Genomic DNA, 20,821 nt, shown 5'->3' with positions numbered 1-20,821 from the left:
TTCTATGTGCATTGGCATCTCATTTTGGTTGGGATGTACATCAATTAGACATTGTTACTGCTTTCTTAAATGGTGACATATTTGAGGAAGTTTATGTAACGCAGCCTCACAGTTTTGTCATAAAAGGACAAGAGGACAAAGTGTGCAGATGTAAGAAGACTTTGTATGGGTTGAAGCAATCTCCTCGTGCTTGGTATGAGAAAGCTGACACTCATTTGGTCAAACAAGGCTTTCGTAACAGTCCAACAGAAAGCACATTGTATGTAAAGCGTGAGGGTGATGTACTTCTCATTGTGGTTCTTTATGTTGATGATTTGCTGATCACTGGACCAAATGAGAGACATATTGCTGAATTTAAGGCTGATTTGAATGCTACTTTCAAGATGGAAGATTTGGGGCTGTTGCATCATTACTTGGGTATACAGTTTAAGCAGTGTGATGGTGGTATTGCCTTGTGTCAGAAAAGTTACATAGAGACATTGCTATGTAAGTTTGGACTTGAGGATTGCAAACCTATTGCCACTCCCATGGAAACAGGTTTGAAATTGAGTCTACATGATGCTGGCGATCCTGGTGATGTCACTCTTTACCAAACTTCTATTGGATGCCTCATTTATGTATGCAACACGAGGCCAGATATTCAGTTTGCAGTCTCACAGGTCTGCAGATTTATGCATAGCCATGAATAGCCCAGGGTCTAAGCATTGCCAGGCTGTCAAGAGGATTTTCCGCTACCTTAGTGGCACTTTACATCTTGGCTTGTTTTATCCCAAGGGGGGATCATTGCCGCCAGACTTACATGCTTTTTCAGACTCATATTGGGCTGGTTGTTTTGACACACGAGTGTCCACATCAGGTTTTTGTTTCATGCTTGGAAGTTCATGTATATCATGGTTGAGCAAGAAGCAACCTATTGTGGCCACTTCGAGTTGTGAGGCTGAGTATAGGGTAGTCTTCACAGCTACGGTTGAGTGTGTATTAGATGCCTTATGGCTGATTTGGGTGTTGGACAGGACACTGCCAACACTATCTACACTGACAGTCAGAGCGCATTAGCAGTTGCGAGGAACCCAGTTTTTCATGCTCGCACAAAGCACATTGAGGTGCATTACCACTATGTCAGGGAGAGGCTCTCAGCAGGAGGGATCAGCTTGGCTTATGTGCCAACACAGGACAACCTTGCAGATCTTTTCACAAAGGCATTGTCTCGTGAGAAGCTTGAAGCTTTCCTCAAAGCTTTGGGCTTACTCCCCTATGTGGACTGATCGTGTCCTTAGGGCATGGCACTTCCCTTTACTCATGTGCCAGCTCTCGTTCACCGCATCACTCCAAGGGGTATTTCTTACCATATACATGTGGTAGTGATGTGTGTGAACACACTAGGACCGCCGGGGCATTTTTTCCCTCTTTAGGAGGTTTTTTCCCCCTGTGCATTGTATATACACCCATCACTCTAGGGCTATCTATCTTTCCATTGCACACTAAGTAACACACTCTCTATTGTGTGCCTTGAGCTTCCTTCGTCTTCTCCAAGCTGTGTGTGTTTCTCTGCAACCCTATTTCCAACATACATCAATAAGACAGCTAGAGTTTATGAGAGAAATTCACGGCCATACAATGCAGGTTATTTCCAAGCTAAAGTCCCATACAATATCAGAACAATATGAGCAACCAAGAACCATGGCTTCATAATGACAGAACCAATTAGCATAGTCCTTTTAAGCCATCAAAGTAAAAAAGGTACATCTTCCATCAGATTCAGAACTTCAGCTACCTGAGATTGAATTGGAGCTGATAACTCTACAAAAGACATATTTAGGAATTTTGGGAAAAATGCACGAAAATGGGACAATTCTTTTCGTTCTCTATCTCTTGACTCTTGAGGAGAGGTAAACAATGTTCTAGGATGCTCATTGTGTTTGTTTGTAGTTCTAAGTAGTTTGCATGGACTAGAAAAATCACATATGACGTTTAGCTTTTGAGTCTCGAAACTACAAACTTGTTCAAAAATGACTATTCCTAAACCTCCGTCCTCAAGTATGATTCTCTAGGAGTAGACATTGTGTGAAAACACAACTTTAGGCCCAAACTCTAGGTTGAGCCTTGTTAAATGTACATGGTATTCAGCCATGTGGCTATCCTTTCCCTACTGAAAAAGACAAAAGAAGAAGTGTTACAATATAGATTCGTGGGGATTAGATTCTACACAATGCAAACGTTTTTATTGATGACAAAAATTCCACATTTCAATCCTCATGGTGTTTAGAACCAAATTTTTGTGACAAGAAGATATTGCACCTATGTCTCAAAGTTGAGATTAAGGGACCTTGTATAAGCACTCTGCAGTGAAATCTCCAAAGTCGAGAGCATGCTCCCAAATTCTAGAGTCCAAAGGCCACATGATACTCTTGTGAAAGACTAAAGCATGCTTCTAAGATTGGGTTCAGACTGTGTGAAACGAAGGTCTATGCAGGGTCACTCTTCTAACAATGCAATTAGTGATTGAGGAGCACCATTGGTTTCTTTGTCAGACCCGTCACGAGCTCGAACGGCATGAACCCTCGAATAAACTATACCAAGGGCCTTTGTCAGTTGAAAACACGTATGGTTGTTGAACTCGCAATTTGTAGCTTTTAAGAGTGGTGATCTAGCGCAAAAATGAGTCTTGGACACCTTGTGTGAACTACAATGACACAAAAAAGCTTGAGCTAACATGCAATACAAGGGTATCATTCTAACTTGAGGTTGAGCCCTTTCAAAACATAAACAAAATATTAGCAAGGCATAAAGGTAAATGATATGCAAACGTGATACGTGATATACAAGCATGATGGAAATTTGATGTAATTTGAATTTCAAACATGACAGTCGTCAAATATGACGGCTGGGAGCGGGGCATGCCGTCACTGCTCCACATTTCCAGCCTTCTGATACTCCTCATCAAGTTGCCTCAGCTTCCCATGCCTTACCGAGGTGACTCAAGCTTCTTGTCAAAGCAAGCCCTTCCCATTCACATAGGGTGTGGACTGCATGATGCATGCTCTTCTTACTTTTGTGCGATGCCACAAGCTATACCAGTTTCTATAGATTGCTGATTTTCGCTCCTTATCGTTTATTATCACACTTGTGCCGCATGCTGAGCGAAGTACGTTGAGAAGCCTTGTGCATAGCCTCTGTTTGCTTGGTGATAGCATACAAGAGAAACACTCTGAGAAGCCTTGTGCATAGCCTCTCCTTGCTTGGTAATGGCATACGAGAGCTTGGATCTAAAGGTGCTCATACAAGGCGCACTAGATTGAGGGCAGTCACATGAATTGGATCATATGCGAGCTCCTTCATAAATGTTCTCTAAAATACAATCCTGTCATGCGGTGCAGCCTTGTGCATCAAATCCTGAGTGATGTAGTCGACATGGCGCATGAAAGCATCGCAGGGAGAGAGGGCATGCATCTACTCCTCACACAAGTTGGAGCTAGTCCTAACGAGCCGTCTTCCACCAACATACCTGAATTGCAAATCCATCCTGCGTATTGGAGTCTACAGGGGGATAGGGTCGGTACCCACTCATGCGAGATGGAGTTGGACGTAACAAGTATGTCTTTCACCACCTCCACTGGAAAGCCAGCCTGCTGCGCCAGCTGCTCGCCTTCTTCTACTTCCATTTCTATTACACTATAATCCAATCACATTTTTAATATTTTAAGTCTTCCATTTCCATACAGCCCATTCACGCTATAGCATGTAAGAGCATAAGATACACTAGATTGAGGACACACTAGATCGAGGACAATCACAAATTGAAGGCCTCTTTGTGAATGGATCGGACCAAGTGTGAATCATACTTGAGAAGTCTATCACGCTAAGAGATTCCTGTTTGTGAACGAATCATGTCGAACTACTTGAGTCACACTATCTCATGGTGACATGAAAAAATTTACACGTCTACGACAAGCTTCTGTGAGCAAACACTATAGGAGATCAAAGCACTTGGAAGGCACAATGCTAGCAAGATATTTCTATTATAGGAAAGCTTGGCAAAACCTCTCTCTCTCTCTCTCTCTCTCTCTCTCTCTCTCTCTCTCTCTCTCTCTCATCTATTTCATATTTCCCTTTTTGTATTTAGCGAGGGTAGAGGCTCGAACTTAAGTTCGAACCTCCATGCCTTCTTGTCCTTTCCTTTAGCCATTTTCTTATAACACAGTGAACCTTCTCTCTATACCACAAGATACACACACAAGCAGATTCAAAGGTAGCAATGCTAAGTGAGTCTGAAGACTCGCCAGTTATATAGAGGAAGACCATTCACTAGAGAGCATCCCTTTCTGCTGCATGGGTCCACAGTCGTGAATGGCTCGCCGTCTCAGAGCCGCCTGCGCATCAGTAATGTCGGGTGGAGCCCAAACAAGCAAATGTGTAATGTGCATCAGACAAACACGCCGCGAGAGCTCGGCATGGCAGAGAGTCCACACCCAAATGCAAGTGGCCACCAACCCTTCATTGGCTACTAATAAAAACTTAAAAATACCCCATCAAAACCAATAGAAGAACGTATCTAATTTTAAAGGTTGTGGTTGAGGGCACCCCAAATGGGCTAAGTACAAAGGATCAAGTAAGTAGGTTCAGTTTCAGAGTAGCCGAAATGAGAAAAGGGAGTCAAATTGACTCATACATCTTCGACATGGAATTCACCAAGACTATGCCAACATAGGGTAGTTTTAACCCTACTTAGACAAAGTGAACCTTTAGGTTGGAACTAGTGGTTTAGTAGCATTCAATGTTCCAAAGAGACCTTATTACAAATCAAATCAATCTTACCTCATTTACAGGGAAAAGAAGTAAAACCAAAAGACTTAGACAAAACCAGAGGATGGTTTTTCCAAGGGAGGCTCTTTTAGGGGTCTAACTAGAGCATCAGAACAAACTGTAAGGAGACCAAGCATAGGTAGAACAGTTGAACTAGAGTAGAAGTGCCTCAGTGGAAGTAAGTGTGGGATTTCATTAGCCAAACCCACCAAATGAGCAACGAAGTGTGTGTGTGTGTGTGTGTGTGTGTGTGTGTGTGTGTGTATGTGTGTGTGTGTGTGTTGAATGGCTATATATATGTAAATATGATCGGTATGCAAAACAATGAGAAATTAAAAGAATAAACAAAATAAATTTTACTTACTATAAGGTCGGTGATGACGTCTAGTCCAAATGTGCAGCACCAAGGTATTTGATGTTGCACCCTTGAATTTTTCAAAAGCTTTGGACTTCAATAAGCGGCCAAGAGAATAAGCTTTACTTTATGGCCCGAATTTGGTTAGCGGCCAAAGGTGGATGGTATATGGGTGGCCAAAGGCCTTTTGAAAATGGGATGGCCAAATTTTTTTAGAGCCGGCAATGGCAATTGAGTTGGGCGGCCAAGGAAATTTGGTAGTGGGCTCGATGGGTGGTTAGAAGAGGATTAAAGTTGGACGGCCAAGGGAATTGGGTAAGTTGGGCGGCCGCCCCAAGGGGTTAAATAAAGGCCACTCCTTTTGCTTTCACAAAGTGTGTGTAAGTAAAAAAAAGTCAAAAGCTCTCTCTGTCAACCTGTCAAGGAGCGCGTAGGCTTTTGCTTGTTGAGATTGACCTACAGAAGATAGTCAACCTTTGGGCATGAAAAGAGAAATGGCTACGAGCTCTAAGCACCTTGTTCAATGCCTATAGTGCTCGGTTTGGTGGAGGGCAACATTCAACCTTGCTTGTGTGTAAGCAGTGTTTCCCACGATTTCTTTTAGCTGAGAAGAGTTGAGTTATCCAAGAGAGGGTTGAGTTATGAGGTTTGACCTCATGTTTGGGCTTGCAAATTGTCAATGTTGAACTTCAATTTAAGTGCCCATGCTTCACAGTACAATATTAAAGCAATAATTCCTTCTCGGATCCAATTGTAGCCTTGCTTCTTTCCCTTTCTTCTCTAAATTCTTCAAGAATCGTTTTCATCGCCAATTCTCTTCTTCCAATTCAATTGCTTCTTCTTCTTCTCACTTTCTTGCTTGTATCTTCACAGGACCATAAAATTTATTATTTGTCATGAATTAAATGCTTGGCATACCGATTGCAATGGTTGGTAAATGCAATTCATTTGTCGATTGTCGATTAACTGCCGATTGAGCTTCAATTAGCAAATCAAGTGTTGCCGATTCAAAATTCCTTCTTAAAATTGGAAATCAGGTGTTGATTACCTCAAACTAGAAGCTTTGATACCACTATTGGGAGACTGAGAGAACAAATGCTAATCTATTCAATTCTTTCTCTCACACACTCTCGTCAACCTCTCATCATCTCTCCCAAATCCTAAAGTACACACAATTAGACAAGGACACCACACACACACACACACACACAATAGATTTGATAGTGATAGCCTGTAAGAGAAGCAGATGTAGACATAATTTTTGCACACACAACTTAGCATAAGAGTTGAGAGAGGAGAATCTTGCAAAATAATGGCCTGAAATTGTAGCCCCCAAATTCCGTGGCACCTCTGTGAAATTGAGTATTTGATACTTATTTTAAATGCCAAGTATTTGAGGTCCCTTTTTACACTTTATTCCATGAGTGGTGGCTAACACTTTTTGCATGGCCCTTTATAAGGTGGGTTCTCACTGAGGTCCCTTTTTACACTTTATTCCATGAGTGGTGGCTAACACTTTTTGCATGGCCCTTTATAAGGTGGGTTCTCACTAAATATATTCAATGAAACCATGTTGGCTTATTGGTTAAAAATAACTAAGCAAATATAAATGGTTGAGAGATATTATCTGACGTCTTCTCCCATCTCCCAAAGTTCCAATCTACACATCATTAACTCACTATTCGTAAAAGTAAAAGAAAGCACAATAATTAACCATTACATGTGAGCTATCCTAATTGTAATGCTAACCACATACAATAGGAGGGTGCCCATCTAATAAAGATGCATTTTTGAGATTTTGGATCTAGCTTAACACAAAGCTCCTTAGGTACATGTGCATAAGCTTCATAGACAAATGTCTTGAGTTTTTCATATGACAACTTATGTCCTGACCATAACTTCTCAGGCACACAAAATTGCAATGATGCATATGGTGATCTATTGATCAAATTAACTACCATTGTGTAAAGCTCTTCTGCCCAAAAATCTTGTGTTAGGCTTGCATGTGATAGCATAGGCATGATTCTCTCTTGAATTGTCCTATTTATCCTCTCAACAACACCACTTTGAGTGGGGTATAAGGAGCAGTGAACTCACAGGTACTTCCCCTTCCTATGCAAAAGTTACCAAAACTCATTGGAGATTTATTCTCCACCATTGTCTGAATGTAAATCCTTTAGCTTCTTACCAACGTGAGTTTCAACACTTGACAAGAATCTCTTAAAACAAGAGAACGTCTCATCTTTCGGCTTTAATGCATAAGCCCAAACTTTTGGTGTTGCGTCATCTATGAACATCACAAAGTAAGATGCGCCACCAAGAGACTGAGTTAGCATGGGGCCGCATACATCACCATATACAAGCTCTAAGGGTTGTCTCTCTTTCTCAAAGGAAACATTACGAGAAGCATTGTTTGCTTCTCATACTAATAGTGCTCATAGAAAGGAAATTTAGAAAAAGATAAAGCAAGCAAATAACCCAAATGAGAAAGACTCTTTCCATTCCTTTCTTGGACATATGTCTCAATCGGCTATGCCAAAAAGAAACATTTGGTAGTTTGGTTACCTAAATAACATTGTTTTTGTAAGACACATAAAGAGGATACAAAGAGCCAACTTTAGAACTACGTGGTCTGGCTCTCCAAGCAACAAGTTGCATTTGGATGCATGCCAGGATTGCGGATAGAAAGTGATTTTATTACCCAAATTATTAAGTCTCCCAACTAAAATTAAATTGCGAGTCAAACATGGACGTAACAAACATTGTGAATGAAAGATTTGACACCATTCAACAAAACCATTGTAATGTCACAATGCCAACTATATCACAAGCATAATTTTCACCCAATGTGATATAGCCATTAGTCTCTTCATAGCAAGTAAACCACTCCCTGTGTGGGGTCACATGAAGAGATGCACCCAAATCGAGGATCCACATATGTGACACTTCACCACTAATAGCGATTTGGCTAGAAACGAACTTTGTAAACATAGAGTCTCTTGTGCATCATAGAACACATCCATAGACTCTATCAGCAAATTAATGTCTTGCACATCATAATTAGTGACCAAATTTATCTCTTGGATCTTTGCTAAACTTTTACTCTTTTTCTCTTTCGCATCATTGTCACTACTTTTGCTTTTGCTTTTGCCTTTCTCATGTTTCCATGCATGAAAATCTTTCTTTATATGGCCATACTTCTCACACAAATGACATTGAATGCCCTTTTTAATGTGAGACTTTGATCTATCACATGATATATCTCTCTTGCCATCTTTGCCAAATTCATGTTGCCAAGAATGACTTTTATTTTGTTTGTGTTCTTTATGCACATAGTGAGCTTCGCCATGATGCGAGCTACCCATAGTCTAACGACGTATTTCTTCTAAAAGAAGAGAACTAGTGATATCATTGTACACTAGCTTACCATTTGGTACAAAATTACCAACAACTATACAAATTGTATCTCATGCCGGTGGAAATGAGCAAAGCAAGTGAATAGCTTTTATCTCATCATCTATCTTCATCTGTTGAGCAGGAATCTAAGAAAACAAAGAGTTGAACTCATTGACATTGATATGGCTAGCTAGTGCTAGCTGACACTTTGTTTCTAGCATAGTTTTTATTATATGTGTTGCATAACTTTAGTTGTAATTGATGCATTGTAGCACATACCAAAATAGTGAAATAGACTAACTCGACAAGATGCAATCTAATCGTAGATCTACAAAACACATCTAACTCTTCCCATTGAGCCATGTTCATCTCCTCAGTCCTCCAACATATGAAATGGGAAATTGTTGCTCTTTTTCACTAAGATATCTAGAATAATCTGCTCTTTCCAAAGTGCAAAGTTTGTCCCATCAAACTTCTTGATGTCATAAATATCCCTTTCCTTAGAATATGCCATAAAAGCAAGATTTCTACCACGAGATTTTGAAAAAATTTGACAAATTCCTTTTTGAATATGGGAGAAAATAACTAAGATGATTGTCTCTCAAAGTGCAATGCACATAGATCCAAAACGCATAGAAATGCTCTCTGAGCAATAGGCATAAACTGGAGACTAGCAAATTGTCAGTGCACACTATCAAACTGACAAATGACTGCCAACACAGCATCAAAGCACCTAGTCCTCTCTCTGTACATGGCATGTGATGAGGATGCAATAATGGGGATCTCCAACAACCTAATCTACCTTGCACTCGATAGCCTGGTCCCCAATGTTCGGCTTCAAAAAACCTCACGCACAACCCTCACAAAATGCTAATCAATGACATGGCTATAGTCGTCTCATAAATGACTATCAAACTGACAAGTGACTGCCAACACGGCATCAAAGCACCTAGTCCTCTCTCTGTACATAGCATGTAATGAGGATGCAATAATGGGGATCTCCAACAACCTAATCTACCTTGCACTCGGTAACCTGATCCCAGTGTTCGGCTTCAAAAAACGTCACGCACAACCCTCACAAAAGACTAAGCAATGACATGGCTATAGCCGTCTCATAAATGACTACCTTCCAGACCAAGTCTTAGAAATGGTCGGGACTGTCGTACTAGCCAAGATGGCTCCACAATTACGTACAAAGGCAGGATATGCAACAAACATTGATAATCTCTGCAATATATGCGTTCAAATAAGCGCCAATCAAATTGCAAGTAATAACTGCAACTCCCACCAAAAATGCAATTCAAGAGTAGACCAAAAGTTGGTCCACCTTCTACGTGCTCTCAATGATAGAGAAGACCACATTGTCAAACATAGATGTTAAATATATATGGCATATCACAGGTATATCTCAAGGAAAATGCTCTCTAGAACTTGTACATGTATCCAACTACGTGCAATGGGCAAGTAGCACTTGTATCTGTAACCTATTGTGTCGTAGTGAATGACCACACCGCTCTCAGATAGAGCATGTATAAGCATACATTAAGCCAATGCTCAAAACACTTGTCTTGTGTCTCCATCTATGTGCACAAAACATGTGTCGATGTGTGAGGATGTTGATGTCGTGCACGTTGCTACATAAAATTTTGTGATCAAAAGCACACGACACACAGATATGGTGAGGTAGAGCCTGGCCTTTTCTTCTCAATAGCACACAATAGCAGGTTAGTTTGTGTGGCTCATAAATTGTATCTATATAATTAAAAGTCAGCAGACATAAGTTAGTGATAGGTGACGGGCACCCCGCCTCTACAGGATCAACAACCCAACAGAAGCAAGGGAGGTGCATAGGAGGGGGGGACTCCTCACATGAAACGTGTCAAATCCATACACAGGAGGCCATTCTAGAAGTGGTCATATAAGAAAATTCCCCCTTCACTATTGCTCTTCTAGCACTTGTGTTGTAGAGAATCTCACCAATTAAGACATGAAGAGCATCAAAAATACCTATAATACATTCCCCTAGTCCCTAATCTTCATTTTTCATAGGATATATATATGCCAAACAAACGTGAAAGAGATTGTCACTAGTATGTAAAAGAAACAACAAAAGGACTTCCATCAAGTCCCAAATGCACTCACAATTGGCTCTATTTGTAGGAAACCTTGTCAATGGCATTCATAAACAAAGCTCAAAGTGCATATAAACATGTTGTACGAACACCACCTTCAATTTATTGCCTTTGTGCAATAATCTAAAGTTCTTATTGTGGCCTTTGTAACTATTGATGAACTCATTATCATTCCGTCTTTTCTTTGTTGTTTACCAATGGACTCATGGAGACTAAGGGCATTGGCACGCGAGGGCTCTACCCCTTCCCTCACTATACTGCCCAACTCCTACTGGTAATGCTGCCAAGCTAAGGAGACCGTTCACACGAGGTTGGAAGTCTCCACGTGGCATACTCGGCTACCGTCTGCAACTTATGAACGGATGGTCATATGAGAGAGAGAGAGAGGGAGAGAGGGTGTGTGTGTGTGTGAACATCAATGCATGTGTGTCCTCTTCAATGTGAGGTGCACACCAAGGTGGACCCCTAGTGCTTTTCATCCTCAATTGAGAGGATTTTCAAAAGCAACTCTACCGTTTTCGATACAGTGGGCAAAGGCGACACTGCCCCTCAAGTTCATCACATGCATCAGATTGAGCCGCCTACTGTCAACTCTAGCGTGTGCGAATAAGGCCCCTTTCACATGGTTGGGGTCGACTCCTACCTGTGCAAACAAGGCCCCTCTCACAACAGGGTGCCCGCCCCACTCTCTTTGAAAGTGGGCAGCTATAAGGGAAGTATGTGCCACTTCCCCCAACTTGCCAGCCGCGTTTTCGAGTGATTACTTGCGTCCCTTGTATTCGGCACTTTCTTATGATATTGATCATTCGTTCGCGTCCCTCACTCTCGTGTCCCTCTTGCGTTCAGTTTTCAAGTTGCGTTCTTGTATGTGCATTTGCTTACCTGCAGGTCCCGTTTGCATCGCAGGTGAGCCGGCGCGGCCCCGTTTCCACGACGCCCCGAACGAGGGCGTCACACTTGGTATCAGAGCTTCGGCTCGAGTCCCCGCCAACCCGACGTCGGCCCGCGGCCCGTGGTTGTCACCACGTTTTCGGCCCGTCTGCCTCATTTTTCCACGTTTTCTCTGCGTTCTCGTCCCGTGTTGCCCCGTTTTTGCCCCGTTTCACCACGTCCCTTGCGTGATTGCCCCGTTCCTTGCGTTTTCTCCACGTTCCCCACAGTTTTTCACCGTTTTGCCTCGTTTGACCCACGTTTCGCCCCGTTTTCACCGCATTCTTGGCCCGTTTTACCCGTTTTGACCCGTTTCCCATCGTTTTTCAACGTTTTATCTCGTTTTGCCCCGTCTTACACCGTTTGGGACCGGTTTTCATTGTTTTTGAGCCGTTTTTCACGGTTTTCGTCGTTTTGGACCCTGTTTCGCACTGTTTCATAGTTTTTCAACGTTTTCAAGCCGTTTTCGCACAGTTTTTCAGTTTTCAACATTTTTGAGTTTTTCTTTTCGGTTTCGGCCACAAAAGTACAGGAATGGCTGGAGATCAAGAATATGATGACGGATACAGAACCGAGCCTTATCTAAATAAGAAGAAGAAGAAGGAAACGAAGACACGACAAGATACACAAGACACAATAGAAAGAAGACTGGAGGCCCGCATCATGGCCTCCGTGGAGCAACAGATCAACTTGATGTCGGCCAACCTGGGCGAATTGATTCAAACACAGCTAGGCCAAGGATACGAAGACCAACCAGGCCCCAGCAATGTCAACACGCGGCGTAACACACAAAGACGACCGCGACCCGAAGACGAAGATGACCAGGATGATCGAAGTGAAAGACGTTACTACAGCCCTGACAGACATCTAGAAGACGAAAACAGACTAGGAAAATTCAAACCCAGTCCCCCAGAGAAATACAAAGGCAACCGCACCTCACTGGAACTCAACAAGTGGTTCAGCGAGGTAGAAGACTACATGCAGTGGAACAACATAGGCAGACGCAGATATGTGCAAGTGGCCAAAACTTTTCTGGCCGACGACGCCTATGTCTGGTTCCTTACTGAACAGCAATCAAAGCACTGGGAGGACTGGGAGGACCTACAAAGAGACATGCTCAACTACTTTGTCCCAGAGAATGAGGGCAACAAAGTCAGGGATTCGTGGCGCGATCTACACCAAGACGGCCACATATCAGACTACATTGTCAAATACCGGCGACTCATGCTCCAACTCCCATTGATGCACAAAGCAGACAGGCTACATGGTTTCCTGTACGGCCTTAAGCACTGGGCCCCTCGAGAGGTAGAGAAACAGAATCCCAACACCTAGGAAGTGGCCGCCAACATGGCAGAAAAGCTCTGTGACGCAAACCCCACATCAGGTTTGCCTCCAAATAACCCGCGTCCCAAAAATTTTACACCCAACCACTGGCCTAACCCACCAGCCGGGCAAGGCCGCGGATTTGTACATAATAACAGAAGCAATGTTACCCGCCCCCCACCACCCAATTCCAACCCGGGACTAGGCCGCGGAAATGGCGCCTTAGTCCCACGCAGCGTTTTTGCAAGCAACTCCTACAACCCCACACCCAACAGTTTTGCCTCCCATACTTACAACGGCAATAATAACAACCTGCACCCTGACCGTGTCTGGTGCAGTGACTGCAGGAGGGCTCATGGCCCCTACTACGCTTGTGTACACAAGCGCAATTATGCCTCAACATCCTCTAGCAGATCCAACACCATCCAAATCGAAGAACCACCCTCCCCCCCCCAACGAAGAATAGAAGAAATGGCTGACCCTAGTGCTGACCAACAACTTCGGATTGGAGCAGTATCCCTCCACCCTCAATGCATGGCAGCAGCTATCACGGACATTCAGAACTTGTATGTCTAGACAACAATTGGGACCCAGCAACAATGGATCATGGTAGACTCAGGCGCTACACACAACTTTCTATCCCCGCAATGCGCCGCTCGCCTGGGCCTACGTCTCACCACCGTCAATGAAACTACAGTCGAGTTTGCCCAAGGAAAGGATAGCAACGTAAAGGCAGCCCGCCAAGTCAGAGTCGAGATGGGTGAATTCACATGTCGCCTTGACTTCATAGTGGTCCCAATGGACGACTTTGAGGCCATCATTGGTCTGTCCTTCAACGACAAGTACCTCATTGCACTCCTCGGCATGAAGGTGGATCAATTACTGTTGAATAATCAAGGCAAAGCAGTGACAGTACAAGGCGCCAGACTCACAAACGCAGCAGGCATTCACCCATCAGGCGCATCTGCAAACCAAAGCCCCCCCCATCAACCGCCAAGACCCTGCGCAGTTAGCAGCGATGAAAGGCAAACAGAAACTCCCAGAATACTCGTCCCCCAAACTCAACCTCATGAGTGCAAAGCAAGCAGAGAGGGCTCTCAAGAAAGGAGCTCAGGTTCACCTCTGCATTATGCAAGCAAAGGAGCAGCCCACCGCCAGGCTCAACTCTATCACCATCGAGCAGGCCAAAGTAGGTGACCCCTCACTGACCCCCATCCTCCAGAAGTACAAGGATGTCATGCCTCCAGAACTTCCCCCCGGCCTACCCCCTCCCCGTCAAATTCAACATGAAATTGACCTCATCCCAGGAAGCACACCCCCGGCAAAGGCCCCCTACCGCATGAACGACACCGAGCTCAAAGAGCTCAAGAAGCAACTCCAAGAATTGGAGGATCAAGGTTTTATCCGACCAAGCAGCTCTCCTTTTGGGGCCCCAGTCCTGTTCGTCAAGAAGAAAGACGGTTCAATGCGCCTATGTGTGGATTATCGGGCCCTCAACAAAATAACTATCAAGAACAGGTACCCAGTCCCCCTCATGGAAGATCTTCTGGACAGACTACAGGGTGCCCAATACTTCACGCGCATCAACCTCCGCTCAGGTTATCACCAAGTCCGAATCGCCTCTAAAGACATCCCGAAGACGGCCTTCCGCACACGCTACGGATCTTGGGAATGGATGGTCCTGGGGTTCGGTCTCACCGGCGGTCCGGGTACTTTCTGCAGAATCATCCATGACAGTTTCCGCGACATGATTGACGACTACCTAATCACTTACATCGATGATTTGCTCATTTACAGCAAAACCTTAGAAGAGCATCAGAAGCATGTCGCCGCAGTACTCCAGCGCCTCCGGGAACAACAACTTTATGCCAAGGTGGAGAAGTGTGAGTTCGCTGTCCAAAAAATCGAGTTCCTCGGGTTCATTGTCACATCAGAAGGCATCATGGTGGATCCCAAGAAAGTCGACGCCGCCATCAAGTGGGCTCCCCCAACGTCAATCAAAGAAGTCCGAGAGTTCGTGGGCTTCTGTCAGTAAACACGCCGTTTCATCCGCGACTTCAGCAAGATTGCTGCGCCACTTACAGAGATAACCAAAGGCCACAAACCCTTTCAGTGGACCTCTAAAGAAGAAGAAGCCTTTGAGAACCTGAAGATCGCCATGTGTAGTAACCCCGTCCTCCGACTACCCGATTTCACCAAACCCTTTGAAGTCCACACCGATGCCTCCGATGGTGCCATTGGCGGTGTCCTCATGCAAAAGCATCAACCCATCGCCTACGAGTCCCACAAGTTCACAGATGTGGAAACCAGATGGACCACCCATGAGAAGGAAATGCTCGCTGTCGTCCACTGCCTCCGAAAGTGGCGACACTATGTCCAAGGCAAACACACCAAGGTCTACACTGACAACATCTCCCTCAAGTACTTCCAGACACAACCCAAAATCACTCCCAAGCAAGCTAGGTGGCAAGACACACTGGCAAAATACGACATCGACATCATTCACAAACCAAGAACCACAAATGTCATGCCAGATGCCCTCAGTCGGATGCCCACCCTCACGGCTATCTCCACAGCAACCAGCACTTTACGCCAACGCATCCTCGACGCCCAAAAAGCTGATCCTGCTGTCCTCCACATGCTCAACGACCACATCTCTGGGAAAGCGGCAGTGGGTCTCTTCGAAGTCAAAGATAACCTCTTCTACGCGCATGGAAAAATCTACATCCCCAATGATCCCGAGCTAAAGAAAGACCTCATGTGGGAGGCTCATGACTGCAAGTTAGCTGGACATGGGGGCCAGAAGAGATCTTATGACAAACTCCATCAACACTACATGTGGCCAAAAATGAAGGACGACGTAATCGACTACGTGCGCACCTGCCCAACCTGTCAACTGGTCAAAGCTCAAAGAGTCAAGCCTGCTGGCCTCCTCCACCCAATGCCAACACCCTCCCGGCCTTGGGACATGGTAAGTATGGACTTCATCGTCGACCTCCCCCCCTCCCACGGCCACACTACCATCATCGTGGTCGTCGACTACTTCACCAAGCAAGCTCACTTCATACCTGCAAAGCCTCCCGTCACAGCCTACCAAGTAGCCAAACACTTCTTCGCCAAAGTCTTCAAATACCACGGCCTCCCCTTAGCCATAGTTTCTGATCGCGACACCCGCTTCCTCAGCGACTTCTGGCGCGAGCTCTTCAAGCTGCTAAGAATCCAGCTCCGCTTCTCCTCCGCCTACCACCCAGAAACCGATGGCCAAACTGAAAGAGTCAACCAAGGCATTGAAGACTACATCCGCAGCTACGTCAAAGCAGATCAAAAGGACTGGTCCGAATACATGGACGTCCTGGAATTCCACTACAACAACTCCATCCATAGCAGCACTGGCTACACCCCCTTCGAGCTCTCCACAGGTAAAGAAGTCATCACTCCTCTTGCACTGGCAACCGGCGACGTGCATGCCCAGGATCTGGAATGTGAAGAGTTTTTGCAGCAATGGCAAACACGCATGCAACGCGCAAAGAAGAGTCTCGATCAAAGCAAGGTACGCATAGCCAAATACGCCAACCAAAAGAGAAGACCGGCCGAGCTGTTCCAAGAAGGTGACTTGGTACTGGTAAGCTCCGAAAATATCACCCTCCCTCAAGGCCTCTCCCCGAAGTTCAACCACCGATTCTACGGGCCATGCAAGGTGCTCAAGAGCTACAACGACATCACCTACAAGCTGGAGCTACCCCCACAAATAAACATCCACAACGCTTTCCATGTAAGTCTCCTCAAGAGGTTTGCACCGGATAGCACCTATGGTCGGAATGTCCCCGAATATATAAAGGATGGCCCGCCAAATGAGCCGGAGGCCATCCTAAAGTCGCGCTTTGGGCGCCGGGGACAACTATTCAATGTCAAGTGGCGCAACCGACCCATGACGGAATGCACTTGGGTACCTGAAGAAATCATGCTTCGTCTCGGACGACCCCTTGTGCTCCGCTTCTACAACATGCCCACTGAAGAGAAGGACATCGATCAACATGACACCACATAGAATAGTCCTCACCCCCCTTGTAACTAGCACCACCCTAGGTAGCTAGACATTTTTGAGCAACACCAAACTCCCCTTCTTGTAAATATCCACCCCTCAACCTCGGCAACAAATTTTGTATCGGCACGTCTCAAACCCCGGCTTGACGTGGGCGTCAAGCTCTCTCAACCCGGGGGAGTATATAAGGGAAGTATGTGCCACTTCCCCCAACTTGCCGGCCCCGTTTTCGAGTGATTACTTGCGTCCCTTGTATTCGGCACTTTCTTATGATATTGATCATTCGTTCGCGTCCCTCACTCTCGTGTCCCTCTTGCGTTCAGTTTTCAAGTTGCGTTCTTGTATGTGCGTTTGCTTGCCTGCAGGTCCCGTTTGCATCGCAGGTGAGCCGGCGCGGCCCCGTTTCCGCGACGCCCCGAACGAGGGCGTCACAGCAGCCATGCTGCTATGGCTATAGGTCTTGAATCAAAAGTTGTCCCCGCTCTACAACAAATCGAACGACATTGCCAGCCCTTCCCTGCCCCCAGCGTGAGAAGGGACCTAAACCTTCCATGGGGTAGCCTTCCAAAAATGAAGGTTCAATGTCTGCACATTTTTAGCAATCTCAGGGGGTCAAGAAATAGCGGAGCGTTGGGGACCCACATAAATAGAGAAAGAGAGCTGCCAGCTATTCTAAGCTGGATTCGCTCTCTCTGCCACTTTCCTTCCACCACCACCTCCCTGTCCGAATCGTTGCCGTGATGAGCTGCCGTAGCTCATCGCTCTCCTTTTTTTTTAGCAGCAAAGCCCCCGTCTGCTCCTCCTCTCCTCTTTTATACCCGACCCCTGCGCCTCTCCTCTGCCCCAACCGCCCCTCTGTTTCTTCCCCTGAGGCCTCGCTATGGCCACCACTGATCCCCCACTGCCCTTGAGTACTCTTGCTGTGGAGAGCGAGCCTGTTCCAAGCACAGATGCTACCCCTCCGGCCGCCACACCCACGACAATCCTCGCCGCAGAGAATCCCATTGCCTCAGCAGGAGCGCAGCCCACTGGTGAGCTTCCAATCTCAGATGGACTCCCGCCCGCCACCGAGAGTTATGTCGCCCAAGAGCGCTCACTCCCAAGTGAGGCATCTGTCACCTCTGCGGGAGTGGAAGCGGAAAGCCCCACAATTGAGCCGACCGATGTCATAGAAGAGCGCTCACTCCCAACTGAGGCACCTGCGGCCACCATCAACCCGGCATCGACCACAGCAGAAGTAGAGAATCCCCTCCCTGTCACCCCCCAAGAAATTCGGGACTGCGAGCCACCTCCCCTTGAGACTCACAATACCATCGAGGAAAGCTTCTACCTCAAAGACCTTAAGGAATCTCAGAAGCAAGCTCTTCTGCAATTGAAGGCCAAAATTGAGGCAGCCATCATAACCAACACTTTTCTGGATCCTCTAAGGCCTGCGAAGACAGAGAAAGAGGAGAAGAAGGAAGAAACAGAGGCAAAAGAGGAGAAGAAGGAAGAAGCAGAAGAAAGTGAGAAAACAGAAGAAAATTCCACCGATGCACCATCAAGTGATGCTGTGATAAGCGACACAATCACAGAATCCTCTAGGGATATAGCCCTGGAACCTACCGCAGAAAATGATGTAATTGGCACATCCAATACAGATAAAACGCCCGAACCTATCCCCACAGAAGAGGTCCATGGTGATGGTGACGAGAGCCCCTCTCTGGATGACCTTGCTCTTTGGGGCATTCCCCTTCTCCATTCCAAAGGCGACAAGAGGACAGATGTCCTGCTTCTTAAGTTCCTCAGAGCACGCGACTTCAAGGTTGAGAAGGCAGTTAGCATGCTCCAAGACACCATGGCATGGCGGAAGGAGTTTAACACAGATGGCCTCATTGAAGAGGAAACACCCGCTGATTTTCATGGCTCCTTCATTCACGGCACAGACCTGGAAGGCCATCCAGTTTGCTATAACGGAGAGCTCAGCTCCAAGAAGAGTGTTGAGGATGAAGCTCAATTAAAGAAGAGAATTCAGGTATTAGAGAAGGGCATTCAAAGGCTGGATTTTTCTGCCAATGGTGTGAACTCTATGGTGCAAGTAATAGACTTTACCGGCCACTCACCATCATTTCTCGGGCGTGGGTTGAGATCGAAGATTTTGGACGTGCTGCAAAACAACTATCCAGAATTGGTCTCCAAACAGGTATTGTGTCGATGCATTTGCTATGTTTGTAGAGCTGCATTCGGCCTTCATGGTCATGTTGGGTTAGCAGCAGCTTCTTTTGTACCCACCTTTGAGGATGCTTGACATGTTGATGCGACAAGTTCGTGAACTTCATTATGTGTTTGCCTCTGCCAATATCAGATCTTTATCAATGTGCCATGGTACTTCCCGCCACTGCTCTCTCTTTTCAACTCAAGGACGCGAAGCAAGGCCGTGGTTGCGAAACCAGGAAGAGTTGCTGAAACGTTGTTCAAGTAAGGGACAAATGCTCGTCGCATTATGTAGTTCGTCCATTTAAACAGATAATAATCATTATTGGTGTTTAGTGCAGGTACATTTCACCAGACCAAGTGCCTGTACAATATGGTGGATTGAGTAGGCTTGATGACTCCGCATTCATAGGCATTGACGCCCCTACAACTCAGGTCGTTGTAAAGGCCGGAGAGACGCGAACAATTGAATTGCCAGTACCCGACGTATTCATCTCAACCTATTAGTAACTTTCTACAAGCAATCTGTATTCCGTAGTGTCATCTGAATGCCTTTTTTGTTTGATTTTCTATCACAGGCCGGCAAAGTGGTATGGGATATTTCAGTGATCGGTTGGGAAGTGCTATATGAAGAGGAGTTTGTGCCAGAGAAAGGCTACATAAGAATCATCCGAAAAGCAAGCAGGAAAGCTGCTAATGAGGAGCCACTTCATAATACATACGTTGCAGATGCACCAGGCAAGATGGTCCTCACAATTAACAACACTACATCTCGAAGAAGAAGGATGGTTGTATACAGATATGCAGTCATCCCCTCTTAGAATGGCCGTTGAATCGATTCACTTTGCGATTAATCTTTGTAGGAAATTAGATGACCAATTCTTTTTGCCCCTCTAATAATGTACCACAGAGAAGGCCCAAGTTTTGTGCACATCTTGGGGCCTGATACGGCAGGAGTCATTCTTTATAGGTGTTTTGTGACGCATGACCCTCATTTGGGGCGCATGGCATTGTATAATAACAACAGATTTTTCTTAAGTTCTATAGCTAGCGCTTGAAACATTTGCCGATGCACATGAAAATGTAAGACGTGTCTGGTTGTCTCATGAACGACGACCTTCCGAAAAATACTAAAAACACTAGAAAAGACTCCGTTTTCCTACACGAGAAAAATTCTAAATCTTCTTGTGAATCACCTGGTGATGACTTCGATACACCAGAACACACATGAATTTTAATCTTTAACACGATATGATCAAGGTGTCTTAACCACATTGAAAAGAGTAAGATCTAAATTCTAGGGATAGGAAGCAAAATTAATTTACTTGAAGCTAGACATGTCAACGGCAAAGGCATTGCAAAGCAAGCCTGTTACCTTAGCACAGCAAAATATCCATGACGAGGTGGAAAGATAATGTATGATATTTGATTAAGCCATGACAAGGTGGAAAGATATGTAATGTAAGTTAATCAATACATAAGGTACATACTTACTGGCATACTTTGATTTAAATCATATTAACCAACCCGATTCCCTGGATATATTCCCCCCCACCATCATGTGTCCCCTCGCTCGCCACGAGCTCGCCTTTTTCGCCTTGCTCCCACACGACCGCTCTTTCCCTTTGCTCGCACCCCCTCCACCCT

The 20,821-nt window shown here is 45.2% G+C and overlaps 2 protein-coding genes across 3 annotated transcripts; both read left to right on the top strand.

Annotated features, from left to right (window-relative positions):
• The first annotated feature begins 12,150 nt into the window (after positions 1-12,150).
• On the top strand, positions 12,151-14,974 carry LOC147438097 (uncharacterized). The gene is made up of 3 exons (XM_086486694.1): positions 12,151-12,921; positions 13,516-13,851; positions 13,973-14,974. The coding sequence occupies exons 1-3, from the start codon at positions 12,151-12,153 to the stop codon at positions 14,972-14,974; spliced, it is 2,109 nt and encodes a 702-aa protein (XP_086342820.1).
• Positions 14,975-17,679: 2,705 nt separating this feature from the next.
• On the top strand, positions 17,680-20,244 carry LOC147438096 (patellin-6-like). Of its 2 annotated transcripts, none has more exons than XR_015184931.1 (4): positions 17,680-19,163; positions 19,326-19,438; positions 19,511-19,660; positions 19,753-19,893. XR_015184931.1 is itself a non-coding variant. In XM_086487448.1 (4 exons), the coding sequence occupies exons 1-4, from the start codon at positions 17,862-17,864 to the stop codon at positions 19,993-19,995; spliced, it is 1,803 nt and encodes a 600-aa protein (XP_086343574.1). In that variant the 5' UTR covers positions 17,685-17,861; the 3' UTR covers positions 19,996-20,244. The 2 variants fall into 2 exon arrangements, 1 of the variants encoding a protein (XP_086343574.1); XM_086487448.1 differs by having other exon boundaries at positions 17,685-19,163; positions 19,516-19,660; positions 19,753-20,244.
• Positions 20,245-20,821: the final 577 nt, after the last annotated feature.

Source organism: Adiantum capillus-veneris, chromosome 17, assembly GCF_014529385.1.
Source record: "Adiantum capillus-veneris isolate H3 chromosome 17, ASM1452938v2, whole genome shotgun sequence".
Classification (NCBI taxonomy): domain Eukaryota; kingdom Viridiplantae; phylum Streptophyta; class Polypodiopsida; order Polypodiales; family Pteridaceae; genus Adiantum; species Adiantum capillus-veneris.
This window is presented reverse-complemented; position numbering and strand designations above follow the sequence as displayed.